This window comes from Rattus norvegicus, chromosome 5, assembly GCF_021556685.1.
Source record: "Rattus norvegicus strain SHRSP/BbbUtx chromosome 5, alternate assembly SHRSP_T2T, whole genome shotgun sequence".
NCBI classification, from domain to species: Eukaryota; Metazoa; Chordata; class Mammalia; order Rodentia; family Muridae; genus Rattus; species Rattus norvegicus.
Window position 1 is genome coordinate 135,126,874 of NC_141538.1, and position 22,152 is coordinate 135,149,025.

The following is a 22,152-nucleotide window of genomic DNA, read 5'->3' on the forward strand; positions in this document are numbered from 1 at the left end:
AAAAAAAAAATAGCTAAACCAGGTGTGGCGATGCACGCCTTTAATTCCAGAACTTGAGACCGAGGCAGGCAGATCTCTGCAAGTTCAAGACCAACCTGGTCTACATAGCTAGTTCTAGGGCAACCAGAACTACATAGAAAGCCTCTGTCCAAAATAAAAAATAAAAATAAAAAAATAAATCAATGTTAATCTGGTATTTGAACTTTACTACTGCTCTGTATTTTATTTGCTAAATCTGGCAACTATACAATAAGGCAAACACTTTGGTTACTGTGTTTACGGCAGCATCCTCAGAGCTAGAAAAGTCTTGAAATGTCACTACCAGTAAATCTTTGTTGGACAGATGGAGGGAGGGAGGGAGGGAGGGAGGGAGGGAGGGAGAAAGTATTCAATTGGGCCATTAAATCAATGAGCCTTAAAAGTTAGAGGGATGGGGGTTGGGATTTAGTTCAGTGGTAGAGCGCTTGCCTAGGAAGCGCAAGGCCCTGGGTTCGGTCCGAAAAAAAGAAAAAAGAAAAAAAGAGAAAAAGAAGAAGAAAAAAGAAGAAGAAGAAAGAAGAAAAAGAAAAAGAAAAGTTAGAGGGATGGCGTCTTTGAAGAACTTCTCAGAAGGTGGAGCCTCGGGTGCCAGTCCCCGCCCCTGCTTCTCTGCAGGTAAAACTCCGCCTCCGCTCTAGGCTGCAGCGGTCAGCCGCGGTCCTACTGGGGGCGGAGCCTACTAACTAGGACTCCAGATCCAGCCCGGCCAGAGCCGCGGCCCCTTTAATTCTCCACCTCCCCAGCACCGCTGTCGCCCTCTTGCGTGACGTCACCCTGGAGCGCCCAATGGGGGCGCGGTTTACTGGCAGGCAGTGCCCCGGGCCGCTGCCAAAGGGGAAGTGAGCTAAGGCTGGAGCTATGGCCCGGGTTTGGAGCCTGCGGCCGCCGCCGCAGCCAGCACGTCCAGAGAAGCCGCGGCCGGAGCAGGGGCCGGAGACGCGGCTGAACTGGCCGCGGCCCCTGTGAGTTGTGGAAGTCGCCGGTGGCGGAACATTTGACACTTGGAGCACTTCAGGCTGGTGGAGCGGTGGTCACCCCTCATCACTGCGCCCCCTCCAGGCCCTAGCAGTAGGGCTGGGATTTCTCCAGGCTCCCGCTCCGCTCTCACCCGTCTCTTCAAACTCCGTACCGAAGCCACGCGAAGGTGATCAACCCGAAACCCAGCGGGCGTCCTGGCCTGGGCGTTTTCTAGGCGCCCAGGCAGTGTCGGTGCTCTCTCCTGTCACCACCTCTTCAGTTACGGATTAGCGAGTTCCCACTGCCTGCTCTGCAAAGTCTCCTCGCCTCTCCTCCCATTCAAAAACATTTTTATTTTCCTTCTGCATTGGGAATCTTGTCCCAGAGATCCAAAGTACCTTAGTTTTGTGTATCTTTTCCCAGCTTCTGGAGCACTCCTAGAAATATTGGCTGCCTACACGACTAAGACTCTCGTGCTTGACTTAGTGGGTTGTTTTTGTTTTGTTTTCCTTTTGACAGGTAATAGTTGTTTCAGGAAGTTATCCATTTGGATCGCCAGTTCCTTGGCCATCTCTATGTAACTCCCCCTCCCCACCCCCCATCCATCTGAGCCCAATTTCCTCTGGGCTCCATTCTCCAGCCCTAACTAGATCTGGTCAGTCCCACCTCTGGGTGGGAGTGATCAGGGGGCTCTGGCCCAGGATTTCCAACCCTGGAAGGCAGCTCCAAGTCAGCGAGAGAGTTGGGTTTTGGCTACGAACCTGGCAGCTCAGGAGTGGGCCCGCCACTCACCCCCCACAAAAAGATGAAAAAGCGCAAAGAACTCAATGCATTGATCGGCTTGGCTGGTGACAGTCGGAGAAAGAAGACCAAGCAAGGCTCAAGTAGCCATCGCCTGCTTCGCACTGAACCTCCTGACTCAGACTCAGCGTCCAGCTCAGAGGAAGAGGAATTTGGAGCAATTGGAAATCGCTCTCGTTTTGTCAAGTGAGTGTAGCAGTGGAGAGGGCTGAATGCACTACTACCAGCCAGGCAAATAGATGAAAAGGAGGAGTCCTTAGGAAGAAAACAGGAAGTAGGCCGTGGAAAACAGAAGGAGAAAGAGTGTTGGGAGAGAGCAAGTTCTAACCCTAAATAAAAAGTAAGCAGTCACTCTGATGTCTAGCAAGAGGTGGAAGTGTGAACTTGTGGAATGGGCCCGTAGCCCAAGAAGGAATTAAAAGGTTGCTAATGGAGACAGACAGCAGCAGAGAGGCTTTGGGGGCTACTTTTTAAAAAGTAGGCCAAGGGACCTTCAGACCAATAATTTGTTTTGTGTTTCCTTAATGAGCTTGGTTATTGGTGATGGGAGAATATGGTGAAGGTCATACTTATGAACCTTGCAAATACATACAGGATTAGGGTACAAGGGGTGGGGGGAGCAGTCTTTTTCCCAAACCAGTTTCAGGTAGAGCAGCCACTAAACAAATGAGCTTTGAGGACTGGGGGGATTGAGGGGTCAGTTTGTGAGGTAGCTGAAGGAAACCTCAGACATTTGGACCTGTCAGAGACCAGACTAAAAGCTAAGGGTCTGCTCAGTTGTAGAGAGAGACAAGTGGTCAGGCAGAGGGCTTGGGTGCCAAAAGAGTTGATCTTTTAGTGTGTTCAGAATCTGTGTCGTTTGGTTAAGACTTTGGTTAGTTAAGGGCATTTCCAGGTTTGTGTTACGAAGGTCATCTGACAAAGTGTGGGACTTGAGAGTTGCCCCGCTGCCTTAGCTTAGAACTGAAGGCTAGGTGAGGTTTAGTGTGAAATCTAGTGTGTTTCTATTTCTGTCCTCCCAAGGCATTAAGTTAAAGAATATCAGGTGACCACTTAAACCAGCAGATCTTGTTTCTCTCATTCCGTTTGCAGTAAAACTTGATCAAGAGTTTGTGAAATTTCAATAAATGAGACAAGGTCTCCTGAGTAAGTGAGCATGTATTAGAGGGGTGGGGGGGAACACAGTGCAGGGGTAGAATTCCACAGAACCACTCATTTTTACCCTTCTTTCCATCCGTTCTTTCTTTTTATCTTAGTACTACTAAGGATTGAGCTAGGTTCTCACTCATGGTAGACAAGCACCCTCTCTCCCGCCAAGCAAGCATCCACCACCACCATCTTGTAAAACAGGATTCTAGTAACTTGCTCAAGCTGGCATAGAATTTAGCAATCCCTCTTCCTCAGACTCCCAGGTACTTGGATTGCAGATGGGCCACTGGGCCCTTCTTGTCTTTTACACTTCTCAAACTGAGTTCAGCTCCAAAGACCACCTTCCTGGATTGACAGCAGTGATCTAGAGCCTACAGGCACTTCCTGTGACCCGAGGGAACTCCATTTCCCGTGCAGTTTGAAACCTTTGTACCCAGAAGAATTTTTCACAGGTCATATGCAGTAATTTTCAACCTCCTCCTATTAGACATAAGTGTCTTATCCTGTGATCCTTGGTAAATTCGTTGGTCAATCATTAGAAAAGATAATCGCATAGCAACATACTGTTGCTAATAAAGCTGTTCACACAGCTACCTTCTCACTCAAGGGCAAATGTGTTCTTCTGACAGGGGAGACTATGTCCGATGCTGCAAGATCTGCTATCCCCTCTGTGCCTTTGTCATCCTCGCAGCCTGTGTTGTGGCCTGCGTGGGCTTGGTGTGGATGCAAATGGCTCTCAAGGAGGATCTGGATGTCCTCAAGGAAAAATTTCGAACAAGTAAGTGGTCAAGTGTTTTTTTCAAGTTTTGGGAAAAACTGGGCCCATGCTGAATTACATAGGAATTTGCCCATTCTGGTAAGCAGTTACGCATCTTGTTCTGTACACTATCTTAACTGTCAGCTCAACCATAGTAACACTTGTTTTTCAATCCATAAACAACTCAGTGGTTATTACCACCGGACAAGTAGCATCTGAAATTACGACACTGCAGACAACTCAATGTGAAGGGGAACAACTGTAGGCCAGAAGCCTGATTAGACTCAACCTACAGCCTAGCCTAGTCACAGAGTGACTGTTGAAATGCCACCGTTTCCTTCTTCCTCGCTGAGCCGGCCATTAAAATGTGGAAGCATCTGTCAGATGACTTCCTCTTTCGAAACACTGTGTAGGAACATAGGAATGGACAACAGTCATTCTAAGAGCCACCATTTACAACTGTCTGCTTGTGCCAATTGACCAGTAAATTGTTCCCAAACAGCCCTCTAACATAGGCATTATTTTTGCTCTCACCCACTCCCGTGTGTGTGTGTGCGCGCGCGCCTGTGCAGTGGTTAAGATGAGAATTACTATTTGTGTTCTTAGAAGAAGCTGGGCGGGCCAGATGGTTCAACAGGTATAGACACTTGCTGCCAAACTTAATCACCTGAGTTCAATCTCAGAGATCCACATGTGCTAGAAGGAGAGCACTGAGTTGTCCTCTGACTGACTTCCACAGACATGCTGTGGCATGTACACACACGCACACACACACACACACACACACACACACACACACACACAAATACACAAATAATAAATCAATGTTTGAAAAGACAAGCTTAGAAAAGTTAAGGAGGTTGTTTACCAGTTAAGTATATAGAGCTGGGATTTACACCTGGCCCTCTTGCCCTTTATCTCAAGTCCATATTTATAGCCACTGCTGTACTGCATTACTGCTCCAGTGCCTATAAAAGCTTCATGAATGACTACAAGTGCCCACAAATTACTCCATGTCAGCTCAGATCCGTAGCTATAAAAAGCTTAGTAGCTGCTGGAAGAGCTGGTTTTGTGCATGTGTATGTTTTGGTGTTCGAGCACAGAGCAAGAACAACAGGTAGCCAGTAGTCTCCTTCCCACAGGATGCTTGTTTGTGCCATCTATTCCAAGGAGGAAAAGCTTCAAATACCATGAACGTCACCATCTTAAAAGTTTTAAGGAGCACTTGATCCTTTGAAGTACGTTGCACATTGCTGAAGAGGTACACTGAGCATAACAGTTCTGGCCTTGAACCCAGCAGAGCCAATGGTCAGACTTGTCTCATGGGGCTTTGTGCTTTAAGAGACTTCTCAACTTACAAAATGTCATATATTCTAATTACGAAGTTTAGTTCTATACATCCAAACTACTTTTTTTCCTGAAAGACATGTATGTATAGTGGTTTCAACCAGGTTTAACTAACAATTGATTTTCTTTTTAAACAACAGTATAATTTTTGGTTCTAAGTTTCCAGAATTAATTTTCTAAGCTAAGGAACCAGTTTCAATCTAATCACAGACCTCAATGGTAATAGCACACCAGGAAACTGACCACAGGCTTCCCAGAACTATGGGAAATTCCAAAACCAAAATTTGAGCTCTCACTTTTCCTCTTAAGCCTAGAAAATCACACCCTGCCGAGGCGGGAGGATCAGTCAGCTTCTCTTAACCTACCATCATTCAAGCTTTGAAGGTGACAAGGACAGCTGCTCCTCAGAGCGTGTCTCTAGGGATAGTGCTTTAAAAATCTTTTAATATTTACTTGTGTTTTCTTCTAACTTCCTAGTCCAGGGATGGAATTGGGTAAATCCACAATTCTTCATCAGAATCATCCTGATATATATGATTGAATCAAAGTACAGCACAAAAAAGAGACAACCTGCAGGGTTTCTCCCTGTAGTTCTTGTTTTTGCAATATTGCAAATATTTTCTGAGCCTGTATTTTCTTTGTATGCAAATTATAATCGTAATTTGGAAACAGTGTTGAACTGTATGTGACCACTGAACATACCTTTCTGGCCTATGAATTCTCCGTAATTAGTTGAGCTTCTTAGGCCTGTGACACACCTTGTTTTGATCACATACAGCAATTATATGTCTATATATTTCATACATTGTTCAGTTCTACCCTCTAGAGATCCCTTTCTGCAGCTATGCTGGACCTGTATTTACAGGATACCAATGTAGTTTATTCCTTAGCTGAGCTCACCATGGATTTCTTTGTTTGGAAAATGTAAGACATGTAGTAGGCCTGACAAACGGTCGATAAATACTTGTTAAGCATTTGTTAATGCCAGTTCCTAAAAATAGTATATTTGAGGAGATGAAAAATAGTATATTTGAGGAGATGCTACTCTGTCCATACACCTGGGCTGTGGGGCCAGCTTGCTGTCATTGAGGAAGATTTTCCTGTAGTCAGAACTGTGTTTGTCAGCCAGCTGAGTAAAGCAGGTTTGGAATTGTCAGTCTGATTGCGTGGTTGGCTCTGGTTTGCCACAATAGAAATGTCAGTGGCCACTGAGATCATCCAGAGGGCAAGGGTTCTTACCACCATGCCTGATGACCTGAGTTCAGTCTTTGGAGTCCATGTGGTGGAAGGAGAGAGCCACGCGTATGAGTCATACTCTTACCTCTGTGTCCATGTTACGGCACACAAACATCCCCAGCACCACGTGCATACAGAAGCTCACACACACAAGAAAGAGAAAGCAAGCAAAGATAAGCAAGGACTTCATGAGGGAGGGAAGACTATAGTCTGGCCTGCTCAAGCTGGATTACTCTGGACTGACTGCCCCCTAGTTCTGGTTTAAAAAAAAAAAGGAAAGGAGAGTCATCTTGACTAAGTGGAGTAATTTTACTACGTTTAAATAATCATATTTTTAAAAACTATCCTTGTACTTCAAACACATCTCAGTAAGTTAATTTTTATTTCTTATCGAATAAAACAGTGGAACCTAAAAGCTCAAATAAGACCACCTGCCTGCTTGACTTGAATGTTTTTTGAGAAATCAGTGCCTCCTGTTCCTCATTTCAGTAATTTTTCCAGGGAAGCCAATGAAGAGCAGGAGTGCTGGGGACCTCAAATGGAAAACAAAGCTTATGACGTGCTTTTTCTTTGCAGCAAGAGTGACTTGATCCTTGAATTCAGAGACCAGCTGGCCTTCAAACCCCCTTTTTAAAAATGCGTTGCCTGCATGTATGTGTGTGTGAGGAGACTGGGTCCTCTGGAGCTGGAGTTACAGGCTGTTGTGAGTTGCTGTGAGGGTGCTGAGGATTGAACCTGAGACATCTGGAAGAGCAGCCAGTGCTCTTTACTACAAAGTCATTTCTTCAGCCCCCTCCCCCTTTTTGTAATGTTGTATTTTTATGTGTGGGTGTTTTGCCTGGATGTGTTGGTGCACTGTGTATATGCAGTGCCCCTGGAGGCCTGAAGGAGGTACTAGGTCCCCTGAGCTATAATTACAGACTCTTGAGCTTGCATGAGGATGCTAGGAACTAAAGCCAGGTTTTCTGGAAGAGCACTTCTAGAGGAGCAGTCTTAACCACTGGGCTACCTGGCCTTGGAACTTCTGTGAATGATGAAGCATTAGAGAAAAAGGAAAGAACTTGGAAGAGAAGGAAAGTACTAATCTGTCAGGCATCTCCTTTCCAGGTAAAGTATTGGTTTGATATTTTTGTACAAAATGTTAGATGCTTTTGTGTGACTGCAGTACAAAGATGTGTCACTGACATCTTAGGCATCCTTAAAAAAGTGTCAGTCCTGTGGGCACTCAGTTTGGCTGTTTATATTACTCACTATAAAATTAGAACAATCACATCATTCTTTCCGAGCCTCTATTTTCTTACCCACACATGACACGTGAAGACGTATTTTTGCCTCGAAAGCACTTTGGTCATTACTCTGTTATGTTATAGTAATCCTCCCTTCGCCTCTAGACAGAGAACTTTAGGGTCTTTTCTATACAGCGGTGTCAGGTAGAGAGCTGGCACACAGTAGAGGCTCAGTAATGTGTCATTTGGTGATAATTACATCAAAATTTATTATAAATTATGGGGGTAGTGTATGAATACAAAACATAACTATTGACATTGTGTTTGTTGTGTTTAAAGAGTGTAGAAATTTTCATTTCCTAATTGTAAAGATGAAAAAAAGAGAACTAGGTAAATTCTTTTGAGATTCAACATATTAAATTTTAAATGAATTGCTTTCCTTGGTGAAAGAACATGAATAAGTAATTGTAAGTTGTTTGTTTGCCATACTTCCATTTCTGTAACGAAAGTGCCTCAGCTTGGCTTCTCTCTCCTAAAAAGCCCACATCAGATAGTGATTATGACCCCCTCTTGGCTGGTAGACTCCTCAGGATCCAGCGTGTCCTCAGGGCTCACCAGCATCATGTGTGCATTAGTTAATAGTTGTAAGTTGTAAGTCAGGTTATTTATGTCTCTGTCTTACTTCTTTCCCACTTCTAAGTCCTATTTATTGCAAATAGACTTCAGGAAAGAGAGACCCTCCCTGCTGATGGTGTTTGACCACCTGAGTATGGAAGGCATTCATGGGTCGGGCTTTTCTTTACAACTGAGCTGAAACTTGATAAGCAATTCAGTGACACAGAGCTGCATTCGTTAGAATGAGTAATGAAATGTTCTTACTGACTGAGACAGATGTTTTCTGCAAAGCATGTGTAAATCAAATGCCACACTAAAAGCACTCAGAAAAGTCTGTTATTTAGAATGCAACCCTATGGCAGCAACTTTTGAAAAATAAATGAAAATACCTAATTTCATTATTGTGAATTGTTCCATAGTGGGCTTGCTAAAAGGGATATCGCCACCACCCTCAGTTTTCGTGAGGCCTTGTTATTGTTCAGTGTGCTGGCTTGTCTGATGTTTTTACCTTCTGAATTTTCTTGGTTGGATTGAAGAGGAGAGTGATGTACTGAGACGTATGGTTGGGAGGTCAGCAAAGACCAGGTTTATTTAGGTAACAAGTATTTATGAAGTGCTTAAAATGATATTCTAAGTGCAGATCATACAGAAAGGGACAAAACCAAGTCATAGAGCTCACATTTTATTTTATATTGACCCTGTATGCCAGTTTTGGGACACACACACACACACACACACACACACACTAATCAAGAAGTCTGTGACCTGAAGAAAAATGATGTAGGTTTTATTCTACAGGAGCAGCCATTATCAATATTTTATTTTCCATTAAGAGGAAAAACTGCTTTTTAAAGGAGGAAGAGAGTGCACCCTCAGCCTCTGCCTCAGGCCTCCGGTCCCTTAACTACGCAGGAATTGTTTCCAGAGTCCAGATGCCCCCTGCACCTCAGGCTTATCTTCTGCTTCATCTTGAGCTTTAGGTGGTTAAGAAAAAGCTTTGTGGGATAATCTTATTCCTCATATTAGTATTTGAATGCCCCCTCGCAGTCAGCCAACTTAAAGTAGAAGAAAATAAGCATTTAGAGGTAGTTTGTAACGGCACCTTGAGCATCTGTGGGATAGGCGTTGTAAGTTTAACTGACTAATCTGAAAGCTGGTCAGACATTCATTCATCACCGACTGTATGCCTGGTTAAAAGTGTTAAAGATGCACATTTACATCACAGTGCTGCCCTGCCTGCACTTTCCTCTCTCTCAGTGTAATTAGGTAACTGAATTAAGTCATCATCGTCCCAAATTAATTCACTAATTATTCACTAATCTCTCTTCTTCCCTTCTTTCCTACCTTGTGATTGCTTTTTCCCCCTATTTTGGGACCAGAGGGAATATAATCTTTATTTACAATTGTTCTTATTTTGCTTTCAGTGGAGTCTAATCAGAAAAGCTCATTCCAGGAAATCCCCAAACTTAATGAAGAACTTCTCAGCAAAGAAAAGCAACTTGAGAAGATTGAGTCTGGGGAGCTGGGCTTAAGCAGAGTCTGGACCAACATCACAGAAATGAATAAGCAGGTAGTGAAAGTGTGACTTTATTCCTGTGTAAGCTGTGGAAATGAATTTATATTGGTTGGTGAGCATTTAGTATGAATTTATAAATTCAAGTTTTGTCTTTTTAAGTTGGAATTTACAGTGATCACATGTTAAAATAGTAAAATAGCCAAAACAGAACAAAACAAAACACCTACTATTTGCCTAGAGTGTAATGCATTTACCAAGTATCTAAAATTTTAACCCTTTCTGCACATGAAGAGTTCCACAGGGTAGAACATTATAAAGGGAGTTATGAGTAACTGAGTCTTCTTTTTCTACAGAATAGTATAGGTATCCAATAAGAAGGTATGCCATGGGGTTGGGGATTTAGCTCAGTGGTAGAGCGCTTGCCTAGCAAGCATAAGGCCCTGGGTTCGGTCCCCAGCTGGGGGGGGGGGGGGGGGAAAGGAAGGTAGATGCCCGAGGCAAGGCTGTAACCTATTGTCATTAGATGAGTTTGTTTTGTTTATGAGTGCTTCCAGACTCAGAGGGTTAGCACTGGATATAGTGCTGTGGATGAATGGTCGGGGAGAATGGCTTAGGGCAGGTGAGGAGTATCTGACTCTGGCCAGACAAGCAACTCTAGGGGAACCCATTCAGCCTCAGAGTTGTCCGGAGCTCACTAGGCATTGCTTCCAAAAGAAGGAATCTACCAGAGCAACTGTGTTCATTCTAAGGATTTTTACAAGGTTCTCACACATGTAGAGAGTTGTAGTTACTATGGGATCCAAAGCCCATTGTCAGGCTTGCATTCTGGATTGATCTTTGTTGTTGCTGCTGCTGTTTTAGTTTGGCTTTTTGTTGTTGTTTTCAGTTTAGTTAGGAAAGATATGGTCAGTGAAAAGAAAACTCAAGTACCAAATAAATACACATGCAAAATGCTTAATTAGGTTGTCATCTTTATTGGGATTAAGAGAACATTCTCTTCAGGATGGAGTCTAGAATGAGTCAGTAAGAGGGAACACTGTTGGAAGAACAGGCTTGTAAATATTTATAAAGTTATACCTTTCAGCCACATTTTGGGAATAGGATAGTTCAGTATTTAAGGCTGAAATTCAGTGGTCTAGGAAAATAAAATGTCATCTGCCTGGAACCCACAGTAAAAATGCCTGCATTTCCCAATAAGTATGTGTAACAATGTGCAGTGGTGTGAATGTGTCCCCCAGTTCATGTGTCAAGTGTATATGGAAGTGCAGCCTTTCATGGGTAATTAGCATTTACTCCAAAATGGTTCCAGAAGAGAAAGAGAAGCCCTCTGACACACACGTGTGTTCTTATCACATGCATGTGATAGCCTGCACTATGTAAGGCATAAACCTCCTCATTAGACGCAGCCGCGTGTTCTCAAATGAGCTAAATAAGCCTATTTATAAGTCACCCACTCTGTGGTATTTAGCTGTGGCTGTAGGGAGTGGACTAAGACACCATAAGTAGCTAAAATGACATTTTATGAAAGTAGTGGCTCACTCGGAATGTTCAGTGCCTTATGACATTCCTACTTTCCTTTGGGGGCTTCATTTTATTTTGGTTTTGATTTTGAGACAGTTTCATTATGTAATCCATGCTGGCCCGAACGCTAAGATGATGGGAGCCACCACACCTGGCTCTGTTCATTTCTTTTATGCACAAAGAATAGAATCAACTGTGGCCCAACTTCCACAGCAGAGGAGCAGAGTGCACAGAGATGACATCAGGTGAGAGTAGCACAGCTCTGGAGGAAGGAACGTTCCTCCTTGGGAGTCTGTGGATCCCACTTGGCAGAGCAGGGTCAACCATTCTCAGACAAGGATAAGGTTGCTTTGCATGGAAAGACAAACATCAACTGTCTGTCTCCATCTCCTTCTTACACATTGGCATTCTAAGACCGCTCAAAGAGAAAACTGGCACTTGTGTGCTGTAAGACGTCCTAGGACTTTGTGTATGAACCTGGAAGAGTTTAGACTAAAACTCTTTGTAGATTAGTAGCACCAAACTTTGTGAGATGCGAGATTGATTTATTAAAGCCAGCCTAATGCAGAGGAGTCCTCGGCTGTCAGAGACCCAGAAGGATGGATTGCGGTGAAGTAGAGCTAAGCGTCTTCCGAAGGGAGCTTGGTAGTTCTCCAAAGTTAGTGCTGCACATCTACAGCCCTATTCAAGTCAGCAGCCAAAATGAGCCAAAATAGAAATAAAGGTAAAAACAATGCTTGATTATGCTTCTGTGGCTAGTAGTAATTGTCAATTCTGGTGATTCTAATAGCAATTTTAAACAACTGAAAGATAATTAACCCACAAGAAAATGTATTCTGTCACTTACCAAGAACTCTTCCTACTGCCAAGTAAGCTGAAGTTAATTCAGGCTGGGAAAAGGGCCATCTGGTTGAGAAAGATAAAATCCAACTTTTCCTTAAATCTTTAAGGTGGTACTCGAATCTTCATTTGCACTTTGTTTTATTCATGAAACCTCTGGTACTATGCCTATTCCCTCCTGACCGCTATAAGACACCCCCTTCTGTAGAGACAAATGTTTACCAAGCTGTTTTTATGGAGCCGAAGCCTTTGATTGAGCCTCCGTCCATTCAGACTGCTCTAACAGAAAGCCTTAGATGAGGTAGCTTGTCAAGAATGGACTTTATCACTTGCAGCTCCGGAGGCCCAAGACTTCAGGATCAAGATGCCATCAGATTTGGTCTCATTGTCTGCCTCATACATGGCCCCTTCTTGGTGTAGCTTCATTAGCACAAGGGGTGAAATGGCTTCACTGGGCTGTTCATTAAAGTAGACTCCTCTCTTAGCCTGCCTGAAGGACCCCACCTTACTGCCACCACACCGGAGATTTCGAACATGAAGCTTTTAGGGAAGCACCAACATCAGAGTACAGTAATTAGAGCCAAAAAGATGCAGTTCCTTACCGCAGTGATCTTATGGATAGACAGAAAATAGGAAAGTAGGCAGCTTGACATGAGGCAGGTCCCTACGGCTCAAATGCTGACAGCATACTTCAGTGACGATCCAACCCAGACTGGGATCAGCTTTCCCAGAAATGTGCTAAGTCTGAAGGGGAAGTGGACCAGGTGGACCCTGGAGAAAGAGAGAAGGTTACTCTCCACAGGACAGTGCAGCTGATCCTCATAATCTCATCTACTTGCTAAAACCTATTTGTAACCTCGGAATGTGTAAGCATGAAGCTTTTCAATCATCCACTGATGCGTGCACAGCAACAATAGCTTTTGAGTCACACTACAGACACTGAAAGCTGGAGCACCCTGCCTTCTTGTTCTCTTCTCATACTGTAAACAAGTGGGTTTCTAGGGTGTATTTTATGTCCCTTTTCACATTTTTGTCCTCTGTGTTGGTGATTTCATTACTGGGGGCTTCCTTCAGTCATCACTTTCAGTGCTGCTGGCTGTGAGTTCAGTCCTAGTCAGCAGTGTTGTAAAATATGATGTTTACACAGGAACACGTGTAAAACAAGGTTATATATTAAATTGATGAGTTACTGAATATGTGACAAAGAGCTCACAGGAACCTAGCTCCTACCCCTAGGAACAGTGTTTAGCATTCATTAGTCCAGCATTTGCTAGCTTTTCAGTAGATAACTACCTAATGACAAGAATGGACTACCTTTGTAAAACAAAAGGTAAGTGAAAAGACTTTGGATCAAGGAAATTTTAGTCCTTCCTTATAGCCCTCCTTGGGCCCAGAAAGAAGCCAAAGATAAAGTAAATCAACAAGCACTGTTATCAAGGACCTTTGGTGCCCTTCTGTAGTTCCTTCTGAGCACCTGTATGACGGTCATTTGCATGTGCATCTAATTGCATCAGGAGCAAGTACACTGTACTCACTCAAGCTGGTTAGAAAAACCTGGGTAGTAGTGATAACTGCTTACATTAAATGTTTCCTTGTGCACGCCACTCTGTTAGCTGTACTGCATATATGACCTCCTTTCTGTGTCCTTAAGTCACATGAAGTAGTGAGTGGTACACCCAGTGCAGATAAGAAAATTGAGATTTGCCTCTTGGGGGTTGGGGGGTGGGGCATGCCTTTGATCCCAGCGCTTGGAAGGGAGAGGCAGGCAGATCTCCATGAGTTCAAGGCTAGCCTGATCTACAGATTGAGTTCCAGGACAGCAAAGGCTGCACAGAGAAACCCTGTCTTGAAAAACAAAGCAGACAGACAAAACAAACAAAAAGAAAAAGAAAGAAAAAGAAAATTGAGGCTCAGAGGTAAAGGAGCTTACCCAATTGACAGCTGTGTATCAATCTAGCATTGAAGCATTTAAGTCTTGGGAGCCTGTTTGCCTTCCATATTTGTAGGCGTAAGTAGGGCCAGGTGCACCTTTAATTCCAGCACTTTGGAGCTAGAGGCAGGAGAACCTCTTGAGTGTAAGGCCAGCCTAGCTTACATAGCGAGTTCCAGGACAGTCAGGACTGTGTAGAAAAACCCTACTCAATAATTCATCATTTGTAATTCTGTTTGTGTAACTTTTTCCTCACTATTTAAAGAACATTAAATTTAACCCTGAAGAAAAAATAGCATTTCTGCTTTTGATGTATAAAATTTTATATTAAGCAAATAGTCTACAGTGGCTTTTTCTACTTTTGTTGATTAAAAAAATCATAGAGTATGCATAGAAGTTATAACTCATCTTTTGGCTAAATGTGATTTTTTTCCTTAGTGGTTACTCGGTTTTTATTGTCTTCAGATTGTAAAATGTGACATTTGTTGATAAGTTCTGTTGTAATGCTTGAATCCAGTCTCGCATTCTAGAATCTCTGTTGAGACCAGAGATCATGGGAGAAAACCCCTTCTCTCCAGTCCAACTGTATATGTATGTTTACTGTAGTTTCCCACAGTGTGGCTCTGCTGAAGAGGGGAGGTCTGGAGGGTGGCCTGTCTTGGTGATATAGGGGTGTATAACTGAGCTGGGACCAGTCTGCGATCCAGCTGACACGCTAGAGTCTAGAGTCCAGACCTAAAGTGTTTGTGACGCAGAGAGAAGGCCTAGCCTGCTCCTCCTGAGTTGGCTTTTATTACTTCTCTAGTTTTAAGTGAAATGGCAGCTTCCAGCAGCCACACCGGCCTTCTCTGAGACCATAATGTTCCTAAGATAATTCTGACTAGCTCTGCCATAGCCTCAAGATATCGGAGTACCTGACAGAATGGTTTCTACCTAAATCACTCGGAGCACAGTGTGTTATTATCCCTTTAGGATCCATCTGCCAATTGTCAATGAAAGGAGTGTATTCACGTGTGTATCGTGTCACATAATAGGGCATGTAGAATAATCGTAAGACATACCCAGGAGCTGTCCCTTCCCTTCATGTTCACACATAGTTGTCTCATGTCAGTGATATGCTCTACACTGCCTATGTAGTATAAAGCTCTAATAGCTTTTAATATCATCAGCTTATGGATTACACGAGTGCGTATGTAAATAATGGAGACATCCAGTATGTGGCATACTACAACGTCCTGTGTTTACTGATTATATCTACTGATTATACCTAGTGATAAGCATTTAGATTATTCTAGTGTTTTGCTGGTACAAATAAGAAAGACCCGTTGTGCATATTTCTTTGTGCCTGTGAACAAGTAATCTTCAAGATAGGTTTCTGTAAATGAAGTTGCTGAACAAAGAATATAAACATTCGAGGGCTATTCTTTCAGAACAGTCCTTTTCCAGTTAAATCCCTATGAGCAATACATGAGAATGCCTGTTTCCTTGTGTTCTTTGAAGCCTCAGTGTTATCCATAGCTTCTTAAAGGAATGGAAAAAAACCCACAGCCTCCCTGATACAATTGCTGCGGAAACAAGCTTACAGCTTTCTAAAAGTATTTCCAGTGTGGGCTGAGTCTCACCTTTTTGTTTTCACTGGATAGAGTTAGAACACTGGTGAGTGGTCTGTGTGTTGGAGAATACTTACGGAGGATGGCTTGTGTAAGTGCGCACTAAATCTCACTCCTAAAGAACTGCCACTGGTTAATCACTGTACTCAGTGATGTGCCAAGAGCTGCGTCACATGTGTCCTTTAATTCTTGTAACATGTGATTCATCTGTTGCTGGGTTACAATTAATCTCCAAACTTAGTGGCTTAAAACAACAAACCTTCATTATCTCACACTTTCTGTGTGCCACACACTGTGAAGCAGCTTAGCAGAGTTAAGGCTAACTCCCTAGGGCTGCTGCTAAGGTGCACAGAGAAAATGACAAATGCCACGATTCTGCTGTGTCTCATCCTCTCATGCCTGCCACAGCTTGACCTGCAGCAAGTGCCCAGAAAGTCGGATGTCTGGTGGAGGCCACTCATTACAACTACTGGTCAGGCCTTTGTTCTCGTCCTAAAATGTAGACTAAGAAAGCAGTCTGGTACCCAGACTCTTTGAAGAGTGTTTTGAATCATACTTCAAGATTTGTTGGAATGTGAACTTGAAGCCTGAAATGGCGTGTTACTCAGGTTCCCCCAGTCCCCATTGAAGACAGGAATCCAGCTACTTAGAAGCCTACCCCTAAGTAGCAGAAAGGAAGCCACATTTTATTTTTATTCAGTTTCTGTTTTAATACATTCATTGCCTTCTTCAGTGAGTCAGTGGGTATTTATTGAACTCCTTCAGGGTACAGAGTAATGCTGTGGTTGAGCTATTGAGTTTGAAATATTAATCACATTATTAAACCAAAACCAAGTCCCCGAGTAGCTGAAAGTGCTGTTCAAGTTGTCAGGATACCATTCCTGAGGACTATATTTTGTGATGATGGGCTTTTACTGTATAATGTACGTTCCCACTTGGACAGGAACAAAAGTTCAGTTAAATAACTGAGGTGTTCTATTTTACCAAAGTGAAGTTTTGAAGTGGCCCTTGGTCATCAGTCTTTTCCTGTTCAACTGTTGAAGGATGGTGTGGTAGTCACTACATCTTTTGAGTGATTGAAGGGTTTTGCACTGTGCACAGCTAGGCCCAAGGTAAAGAATGACACAAGGCTCTGCCTCTTCGGCACCAGTACAAATTGGGCAGGGAAATGGGGGCTTGTTGCTGCTTCCTACTGTATCTTAGCTCCTCTCACATTTCCTCTACTCTTGTGAGCTGACAGGTACCCGACACTGTGAACTGTAGAGTTTGTGAAGGAATCATATACTCTACAAATTCTGTGTTCATTGATTATTAATCTTTTTCAGATTTCTCTGTTGAGTTCTGCAGTAAACCACCTAAAAGCCAATGTCAAGTCAGCCGCAGACTTACTTAGCCTGCCTAGCACTGTAGAGGGACTTCAGAAGGTAAGTGCTGCGTTTGTGCCCTAAGATCACCCTGGTGCTGGAATTCTGGCACCTTGAGCGTTCCCTTTGCAAACCCGGCGTTTGAAATCACCTGCTCCTAAAGAACAGTGTTATGTGGAGGACAGACTCTGGTAGTTAGGCCCTTCGTTTCAACAGGTTACTTTATGGTTCAGACAGTGTTTCATTTATCTGTCTAGGTTTCAGAATTGCTCTTCTGGGACCACTGTGTTAGCAGGTGATGGTTTACATTTCAGTTTGTTGTTCCACTTCATGAGCCCGGACTGGACCCTGCTTTTCCATGATTGGAAAGGAGTTAAGTTGTTTGTTTTGTTCCGTTCCTTAAAGATGATCTAAGATGGGCTGGAGAGATGGCTCAGTAGTTTAGAGCACTGACTGCTCTTCCAGAGGTCCTGAGTTCAATTCCCAGCAACCACATGGTGGCTCACAACCATGTATAATGGGACCTGATGCCCTCTTCTGGTGTGTCTGAAGACAGCTACAGTGTACTCATATATAATAAATAAATGAAATCTTTTTAAAAAAGATGATCTAAGATGAATGCTGAAGTTAAAAATTAGGGAGAAGGTTGTGACAAGGGTACTTTTAAACACTCTGGAGTATAAATCGAAAAAAATTTGGTATTATTTTCTAAAGATGTTTGTGTGCACCATAGACTCCAGGGCTCTGTGCAAAGAGCAGTTCAGAGTTTCTGTTTATGTGATCCCCGGTAGATGTAGCAGACAAGTACCAGCTGAAAGGATGAGTACAAAGAATGCCTAGAGCTGGACAGGGAGCGAAAAGAGGGTGAGGGGAACAAGGCTTCTCACTGAACACGGAACCATCATCCTCACAACGGGAAATAAAAGAAAGGTTTTTAGGAATAAGAGCCCCCTGCACAGTGAATTTTAAATCTAAGATTCATGGCTTTTAAAAGTTAGCTTGTGATGTTTGATTCAATTATATGCCAGGCTCTGTCCATAAATGTCTAAATTATTATACAAAGTGAGAAATTTCTAAACCACAAACAAAAATAAAGCTTGGTGTTTTGCAGCCATAACATTGTGTGCTTAGTCCAGGGAATTTGCTGCCTGTTCAGTACGGTCATCTGCTCTCAGAGTCTACATTAGAAAGGTCGAGGCAAGTTTAAAGAGGCAGATTCTTGCCATTGCTCCCAAGAATCAAGCAGGAAAAGTCAGGCCTCTCTAGCTTTACAGAGGCAAACCTTGGCAGCCTTGCATTAAAAAAGGAAACTGGCTTGTTCTTGTTCTCTTTAACTCAGTAAACACTCGTGGAGCTTTCTCCAGTGTGTACCAGGCACTTTGCAGTGGGTAGAAATACTAGTTTCAGACTTTTATTCCAGGATTTACATGAGCTGTCAGCTGCTTTCCTAAAAACAACCCTAAACAAGGGCTCACTATCTTCCTGTGTCCTGACGGGCTTAGCCAGCCAGCCAGCCAGTGAGGATTCTCAAACAGTAGGTGTCTTTGAGTGCCTGTGGCTTTTTGCAACAACAGGGCTTACATAGCGTAGTAGCTTGGAGACTACCCCAAATGTTATCTCTGCCATCCTGCTGGCACTGCTTTTATTGCAAATATGATGTGCTTTTGAAATGGTAATTCAGCTCCAAAATTTAACTAGCTTTCATTTATGTCATGTAATTTTTTAAATATTGAAAGTGTTGTCATCTCCTGTTCTCTTTAAGTTCTTGTTTCAGTATAATTTTAGAAACTTGCACTGGAGGCTGGGGGCGCAGTTCTGTTGGTGGAGTGCTTACCTAACATGCACAGAGCCCTAGGTTAGATTCCCAGCAGCACATAAAACCAGTTGTGGCGATGTAGGCCTACAATCCCAGTACATGGAAGGTAGAGGCAGGAAGAGCAGAAATTCAAAATCATCCTTGAGAATATGGCAAGCCTCAAAACAATAAAATAACTTTGGTTAAAAATACTAATGTTTCGATATGAATTGTCATATATAAAGATATAAAACCCACCAAATAATAACATTCTTTTGGATTTTTTTTTTTTTAAGTAACTAATGGAGACTGAAGAGATGGGTTATTGGTTAAGAGCACACATACTGCTCTTGCCAGGGACTACCGTTTGGTTCCTGTGACTCTAACTCCAGGGGTGCAGTGACCTCTTCTGGCCTCCACAGGCACTTGCATTCACATGCACATACCCACAACATATACTCGTGCCTAATTTCTTAATTTTTAAAAGATGACTTCTGAGTCATGCCCTCTGTATACTTCGGTTCTTTAGAACTAATAAGAGCAAAATAAGCAGCCACCCTTACCTGTCTACACTCACTGCCCACAGAATTCTACTGCCAGCTGGATTTCCTAGAGCCAAAAATTACACCTGCCCAATTTTGCTCAAAAGAATTCACTTAATATTCCTGACTGTTAACAGTCAACAGCATTAGCTCCGGCCATCTGTTTGCCTGCAGAGTTTTAATACACGTAACTTAAGGGTGGGTATATTATCCATGAGTTCCAGACTTTATTATCTTTTCTTTTCTTTTGTTTTATTTTATTTTATTTAGTATTTGACTGTTATAAATATTTTTTAGGAAAATATCTTTTATTTAGAAAGATTGTTGTTTCCCTTATTTGAGAAAATAGCTTAACTTATATTTATATATGGGAAAATGTTCATATAAAGAATGAATGTTTATGGTTTTTGTTAATTGCTTCAGTATAAGTTACATGGAATTTATAGTTTAAATATAGTTGAAATAATTAAAATATTTATTTATATTCAGTTACTGTTTTAGTGTAAATTAAAATCACAGCATGCCACTATACTGTCATTAAAATGGGCAAAATTTTTAAGTTGACAGCTCGTGTGTTTTGAATCTACAGAGTAATATGAGCGGGGCTGTAAGACGGCACAGCCATTTTAGACGGTCACATGGAAGTCCTTTAATAAGTTAGGCGTAGGTCTGCCATGTGATCAGCCTTTCCTCCATGTATTGTGGTGATGAGAAACTGAAGGCAGGTGAGGGCACAAGTCCACATGAAGACTACCTCGTGAATGCTTATAGCAGCTCTATGCGTTCAGTGTCAAATACTGAAAGTAGCCTACCAGGGACTAAGCCACTACCTAAAGACTATACATGGACTGACTCTGGACTCTGACCTCATAGGTAGCAATGAATATCCTAGTAAGAGCACCAGTGGACGGGGAAGCCCTGGGTCCTGCCAAGACTGAACCCCCAGTGAACGTGATTTTGGGGGGAGGGCGGCAATGGGGGGAGGGTGGGGAGGGGAACACCCATAAAGAAGGGGAGGGGGAGGGACTAGGGGGACGTTTGCCCGGAAACCGGGAAAGGGAATAACATTCGAAATGTAAATAAGAAATACTCAAGTTAATAAAAAAAAAAAAAAAAAAAAGAAAAGAAAAGAAAAAAGAAAAAAAAGATAATAAATTTATGTAACTCTTTGAAAAAAAAAAAAGTAGCCTAAATGTCTCCTGGCCATTGAGTAAGCAGTTGGTGACACCATGCCGATCGTATGTAACATGCCAACCAGCTTAGACATAAATGAATCTCAGTTGTACTTGGTAAAGGAAGACATACTAAGCCATCGTAGAAAATATATGCTCATTGTTCCCTGTATGCAAAGCTCTAGGAAGTGCAGACTGACATATAGAGACAGAAAATGAGTAAATGGTTGCCCTGGGTCGGAAGGGGGAATTACAGAGAGGCATGAAGGAACTGGGGGTGGGAAGCAGTGCCTGTTGCTTCTGTTATGGGAATGGTTTCACGGGCTTCTTATACATCTGAGTATGTGCATAGACTGCACGTCAGTTATGCTTAATAAAGCTCTTCAGTGGACTCATATTCCTACATTGTTTCTATGCAGAGTGTCGCTTCCATTGGCAATACGTTGAACAGTGTCAGCCTTGCTGTAGAGGCAATACAGAAGACCGTGGATGAACACAAGGCCACCTTGGAGTTACTGCAGGGCAGTGTGGTAAGACCTGTAAACACTATGGGAAGACAGCGTGCTCTGGTCACCCTTTCCTGTGACCGTCATGATACTAATTTCCCACTGCGCTGAGCAGACGCTACTTTACCTACTTTAAAAAAAAGTAGTGTGGACTCATTGGTCTGCAGTCCGTAAGTCAAACAGTTAAGGTAGATGAGATTAAAAGCAAGGTCTTTTGTAAACATGGTATTGGAGGAGATACTCACAGTACATTTTCCAAAGGTGGGGCAGAAGGATCAGAGGATCAGAAAGGTCTCTGGAAGGAGGAGATGGACATTGAAAACTGTCTCACTTATCGCTGCAAAGCGAGCCACTCCAGGAAGTTGTTATTTCTCACTCTCTGAGCACCGGGGATGTGAGCAGCGCTTTACACCCTGGTGCCGAGAGTCCATCTAGAGCATCTAGAGGAAGAATGGTCATCTTAGGTGGTCCAGCTCCCTCCAGGAGTCACTGGAATGCAGCCATATATATGACCTAGACCACATGGAATCCATCCTGCACCAGCCCCTGAGATGAGCTCAGGGAACCCACAGAATAGGGAGAAGTAAGACATTTTTCTTTTTTCAACCCCAAAATTTGAGGATGACTTGTATAACAACAAATAGCTTTAGTAGAAGCAAAGACTTGCCATTTCCAGCCACCTCAGTCTCCTCATGTAGCCCCACAGTCATCCAGGCTAAAACCTCCTTATAACAGCTCCCTGAAGGATTTATGAAGGTAAGGAAAAGGGGCACAGCCTGTGCTGTCCTGATGGAGAAACTAGTTGACTTCACACTGTAAACTTGGCAGTTTGTACCAAGAAAGTTGAACTGCATTTTCTGAGTTCCAGAAAAGGTGTTCATGTCTTCAGAACCAGTGCTCGCTGTTAGCAAGGCACTGTTGTTACACCAAAGGGGCTAACCCAAAAGTTTCAGTGTAGGCATCCAGACACCTCGCTCCTGACTCCATCTGCCATTACAGACCACTGTAACTCATAACAACACAGACCTTCCAACTTAGCACTCCTCTGTCTTGGGCATGATCTCAAGTGATGAGCCATTTCCTAAAATACTGTCTCCTAACTGAATGTTTTCTGCTTCCTAGGACCATTGGATGTTACACCTTTTTCTTTTTTATCTTACCTTCAATTTATATGAAAGCAAGGTTGATAAATGTCTAGGATTTCAGGTTTTAAGGAGAACTGTTTTGCC

The 22,152-nt window shown here is 42.9% G+C and overlaps 1 protein-coding gene across 2 annotated transcripts in view; it reads left to right on the top strand.

Annotated features, from left to right (window-relative positions):
* Positions 1-885: 885 nt before the first annotated feature.
* Positions 886-22,152, top strand: part of Efcab14 (EF-hand calcium binding domain 14) — a 39,541-nt gene continuing 18,274 nt past the window's right edge. Inside the window, exons 1-5 of one of the 2 annotated variants that reach the window (XM_087548244.1) lie at positions 886-1,983; positions 3,576-3,724; positions 9,552-9,697; positions 16,870-16,968; positions 20,837-20,947. In XM_087548244.1, the coding sequence (XP_087404370.1) occupies positions 1,802-1,983; positions 3,576-3,724; positions 9,552-9,697; positions 16,870-16,968; positions 20,837-20,947 (687 nt within the window). In that variant the 5' untranslated portion in view covers positions 886-1,801. 2 annotated transcript variants of the gene reach the window in all.